The sequence below is a fragment of the Pterocles gutturalis genome, unplaced genomic scaffold (genome assembly GCF_000699245.1).
Source record: "Pterocles gutturalis isolate BGI_N339 unplaced genomic scaffold, ASM69924v1 scaffold24351, whole genome shotgun sequence".
Lineage (NCBI taxonomy): Eukaryota > Metazoa > Chordata > Aves > Pterocliformes > Pteroclidae > Pterocles > Pterocles gutturalis.
Genome location: NW_010101160.1, coordinates 8,119 through 12,729, shown reverse-complemented (window position 1 = coordinate 12,729; position 4,611 = coordinate 8,119). Strand labels below are relative to the sequence as shown.

Below are 4,611 nucleotides of genomic sequence, written 5' to 3'. Positions count from 1 at the left end.
CACCCCTATTAAGAGATTTTCAGCTTTACAAAGAGAGCTGTAATCACATAATAAAGGAAATCAACGCTCACTTTTAGAAACATGTAAACGAAAAAAAGTGCTTCACATCTACATTTCAGGAAAGTTAACACTGCTCCAAGAGAACAAGGTGTATCACACAGAAAGTCAATGTGGATTTCCAGCTCTGCTTTCCCAGCCGTTATGCTCCACCACTGGAATATAGAGCTGTGGAGCTGTGCCAGCAAATTCAGTAGTACCAGGCTCCAGGCATACAAGCTACCTCCTATGCACACATAACCAACACACCGTATCTACTACATATGAGTGACTGACACTCCTCTAAACCACGAGGCCAAGACAGAGAAGCTGCCAATAAGGTCAGCGTGAGATACTGCAAGAGAAACGATCAGGTGCAACTGAGTTCAGGATTTACAAATGTTATCTTCCCATCTGCTTTACACGGTCCTCTCTTGAAATACCTTTCTGGCTTCATTAGGACAAGGCAGTCCCTAACAGTTCACTTCACAGCATCAGCCAAACAGCCTCTTTCAGCTGTATTATTCATTCTTCCTTTGCAAGGTTTTGATCTTTCCCCCGTATTTTTTACTTTTTTTTTTTTTTTTGGTCCACTTTATACATACCTCCTTTTCTACAAATTTTCTTGCCGGGTTTTCTGGCACATTCCTTGGATATTCTTTTGACTGAAAAATGAATAGAAGACTAGAAAATAACATGGAGCTCCGTCACAGACAGTAGGAGCATGCAACACCACTATCTAACTTAAATATGACCTGCTTCATTAGGTGCGGAAGAGTCTCAACTTGTTGTGCCTGCACATGCAATGGATAAGATGTTGATGCATCTTTCCAGAAGTCAGTGGGTGGCAATGAGAATTAGGTACCAACTTTGACCTAAAAATACACGTGCTGTGGGAGAAAAAAAAATGAGCGTAGACAGAAAGAAAAAAAAATAAAAGACAATAAAACCAACAAAAACCAAGGACAGATGCATACATAGAAAAGCAGCATGCACACATGTAATACGCTGGCATGCAAACAAAGAAAGCCATGCATGCTACCAGTACACGTGAATTAATATTGTTAGAACGTGGAACAGGGAAATAAAAAGATCTCCCTGTTTCGCCTGCTATGAACTCACCATCCTCGGTTGGGACATAGATATTTAAATAGAGGCAGTCTTCGTTCTGATCTTGTACATAGGTGGAAACTACATCCAAGTTATTAGTAAACCACACGGGAAGCATGACTTCAGGCAACCTGCCTTCTATAATGTTCTGGGGGCACACTGGAGCAAACTGAGTGGTATTTTTGATATCTGCCCAGGGAGACGGAGGCTCAGGAGGTTGAAAGCGGCGCTCCCCTGTTGGAGGGGCAGCATACGGAACCCCAAGAAACTGAATAACGGGCCCCAAAATTTCATTATTAAGTTCCTTCTTAATCCCTCTTATCTTGCCAAAGTTGGTGGTCACCACTGGGTTGGTATCATCCAATTTTTGGGAGGACACAGCTGCAGCGTGAAGCAAAAATCCAAGTATACCAACAGCACAAGTGGCATTCAATCCCATGTGTAGCAGGCGGACTACCATCGCTCTCCATACACAGTTCAGCCACATGGATCTTGGAAAGGCCATGGTCCCACATTAGTTGTGTAACTACAGTGAAGCAATCTGATTTGTATCCACTGGTGTAAAAACAGGGCAACCGAAGGAAACAGACCGAGTTTCCTAAATAGGCGCCTGTCAGAAAAATCTCAAAAGGCTTTTCATGCGGTAAGTGTCTTCCATTGATTTCACACTTATTGAAGCTGCATCTTCACTCAGCACTATTTATCAGACTACATCCTATTGACAATTCTGTTTTCCATAGTAGCAATATGAAGAGAGCAGCCATTTACTGCAGAATCCCCTCTTATAAATCAAATCCAGTTAGCCGCAGGTCTATATCCTGGAGAAAATGAAAATAAATCATTAGTATGAAAGAGCTAATATGAGCAGAGTGATAACTAGATGTTTCACAAGTTATTTACATACATTAATAGCTGCTAGAGTCATGTAAGTAAAACTGCAGTAGTTTATGGGTCCATGAAATGGCGGGTGGAACACTGATTACTGGATTATCTATAATGTCACCTGTTGAATTTATAGAGAATTTTTCAGGAGAAACAGGGCTCACAGAAAACACATTTTTAAAATTCACCTTTTTAAGAATAAGCAGCTTGCTGCCAGGCTCCATTACATAAGTGTTTATGTTAACATTTTATTTAACTTCATCAGCTCATAATCAATTTGCACCTTGTTTGCACACGTTGATTTATCAAAACAAAAATAATTATTCCTTAAAGCAGAAGACTGTGAAATTAAGACAGGCATACTGAAGGCTCAAATACATTTTATTTAATTAAAAGCAGATTATAATACATACAAACTTTTTTTTGTTCATTTTAAAATACAACTGCTCATTAAAACATTGAGACAGTAACTGGAACATATTTGTGAGAATAACATGAATTACTGTGCTTATTCATGATAACCTGAATTACCATCCTTTAGACAGTTTTCTTATTCCACTAGTTTCTGATGGCGGATGAAAAACACCTCCAGAGTGAAATGTTCACATCACCGAAGGAGCAAAATTTGGTCCCACTAAAGTGAATGGCAAACTCTGAATTTGCACAGAAGTATAACTGGACCTCGGTGTGTTTTTTTTTCAAAACAGGTTTGGAAAAGAATATGAACAGACAGTTTAGGGATGGAGCTGTATATCACAATTTTTACTTCAGACCAATCCTGCATTCCTTATAAACTACTGACGCTATTGAAAAATGAAAATCCATGATGAATGCACTCAATCCCTCCCATCCTTAATTTATAATTGTTCCCATGGGACAGTAGAAATCTTATCTTTCATATATCCACGTGCTGACTGAACAATATCCTGGAAAAATAATCAGTTAGGATCAGAGACTGTATAATCTCAAACTCCAGATTCTATTTTCAACTACTTCAGCTCAGAGGTTGTCACACAAGGCTGTGTTCCAACACTTCTGCAAATTGCTCAGTACATATCATCGCATCTTCCATATTCATGTCAAACATATTTCCAACATGACTTACAATATCCTATTATTTAAGATGCAGTGTTATACACAACATAGCAGCATAATCTTACACTCCCTATTAAGCAGTGTGTAATGCGCAGTAAATGTGTTTTGCTTTGTATGGGAAACATTTTAAACCACCTGCTTTTGCAACAGCATTGGCAGCTTTAATGAGAATTGTTTTTTTATCATGTCTATACACATTATAGAGAGAATTCAAAAGAATGGCTTGTCTAATAGTCTGACTACCCTGTGTTTGGGTTATTAAAAAGGAGATTGTAAAAGCTATATAGGACAGCAGGAGATTTGGTTCACGTCTAGTGTTCCTTTAGCTCTGAACAATCTATCTCAGGAGGCAATAAGGAGATAGATGAAGCTTTTCCCCAATCTTCTCTCTCTCTTTCTTTCTTCACTAATTCTAACACCTTCACTGTGAAACTACATTAACAAACAGGGTTATATCCTCCATTCTCCAGCTTCAAATTCTCAGCATTTGCTGGAGACACACCAATTTAGCTGCAGAAAATAACTCCCCAAACTTGATGTACGTGTTTGCATTTAGTTTAATAAACTCACACAGAACACCATGCAGACAACTGCCTCCTGGAAGACTGTTGCTTTGTTGCATTTCAGATTTTGAAGGTAGTAGGTTTTTACTCAAGAAATAGTAAAGACCAAGTACACAGGAGAGCAGAAGGCACCTAGTCGAACTTTGCTCTTCTGAATTGATGTACAGTAGGTCACGGATAGATGGAAGCTAATTCCTTAGTGGTATTCAAAAACCTCCACAAATTTAAATCTTTTCCACTAAAAAAATCCATGGGTTTGGTTTTTTTTTTTTTTTTTCATGTGTCAGGAGTGGAAAAACATAGTCTGTCTTCTTTGTCAGACGTGAAAATAGCATGAACTTAATCTGAGTAGCCCTCCTGCTAATTTGCATGGTCTGGGGAAGGTCTGAGGATAAACCAAAGTCAACATAGCTGCACCAAACAGCATTGTTCTTCTTTTCAAGCTGTTGAGCTTTTTCAATATGGAAAATTACCAAGATGCTACTAATAATTCATTTAGCACTTTCACTCTAAAAGTCACAGACCTGTTTTCAGACCTAAGACAACTTTTTAATACCCTTTTTGGTATGTAAAATGGTAAATTCAATGTAAATGTAAACGTAAAGCAAACCCTAGAGCTGGGTTATACTTTTAAGCTTGTCCAGCAGCTGTTTTGCCATTGCAGCTGAACAGCTCTGCTGTGATCTAAAGTTCTGGTTTACCTCCCATGGACAAGGTTTTACTCTAAAACAGAAAGATGAGGCTAATAAAAAGGTAAGAATGTAACTCAAAGCTGTGTTTGGCTATACTTAATTAGTTAACTATTAGTTAGTAGCTAGCTTCAGTGAATAGGTTAATAAACTATACAGGACAGCAAATTGTAAAGCACTTGCAGAATTGGAATCAACAGATTTTCATTGTATTTGTAACTTGAATTTTGGATTTA

General features: G+C 38.3%; 1 protein-coding gene across 1 annotated transcript in view; it reads right to left on the bottom strand.

Moving 5' to 3' along the window:
* The window catches only part of LOC104468414 (neuroligin-1-like), a gene marked incomplete at its 3' end in the record, with an annotated part of 108,904 nt that extends 107,253 nt beyond the window's left edge, over positions 1 to 1,651 (bottom strand). The window contains exon 1 of the mRNA XM_010082531.1: positions 1,159 to 1,651. Coding sequence (XP_010080833.1) covers positions 1,159 to 1,651 — 493 coding nt within the window. The remainder of the gene's footprint in view (positions 1 to 1,158) is intronic.
* Between the last annotated feature and the right edge of the window lie 2,960 nt (positions 1,652 to 4,611).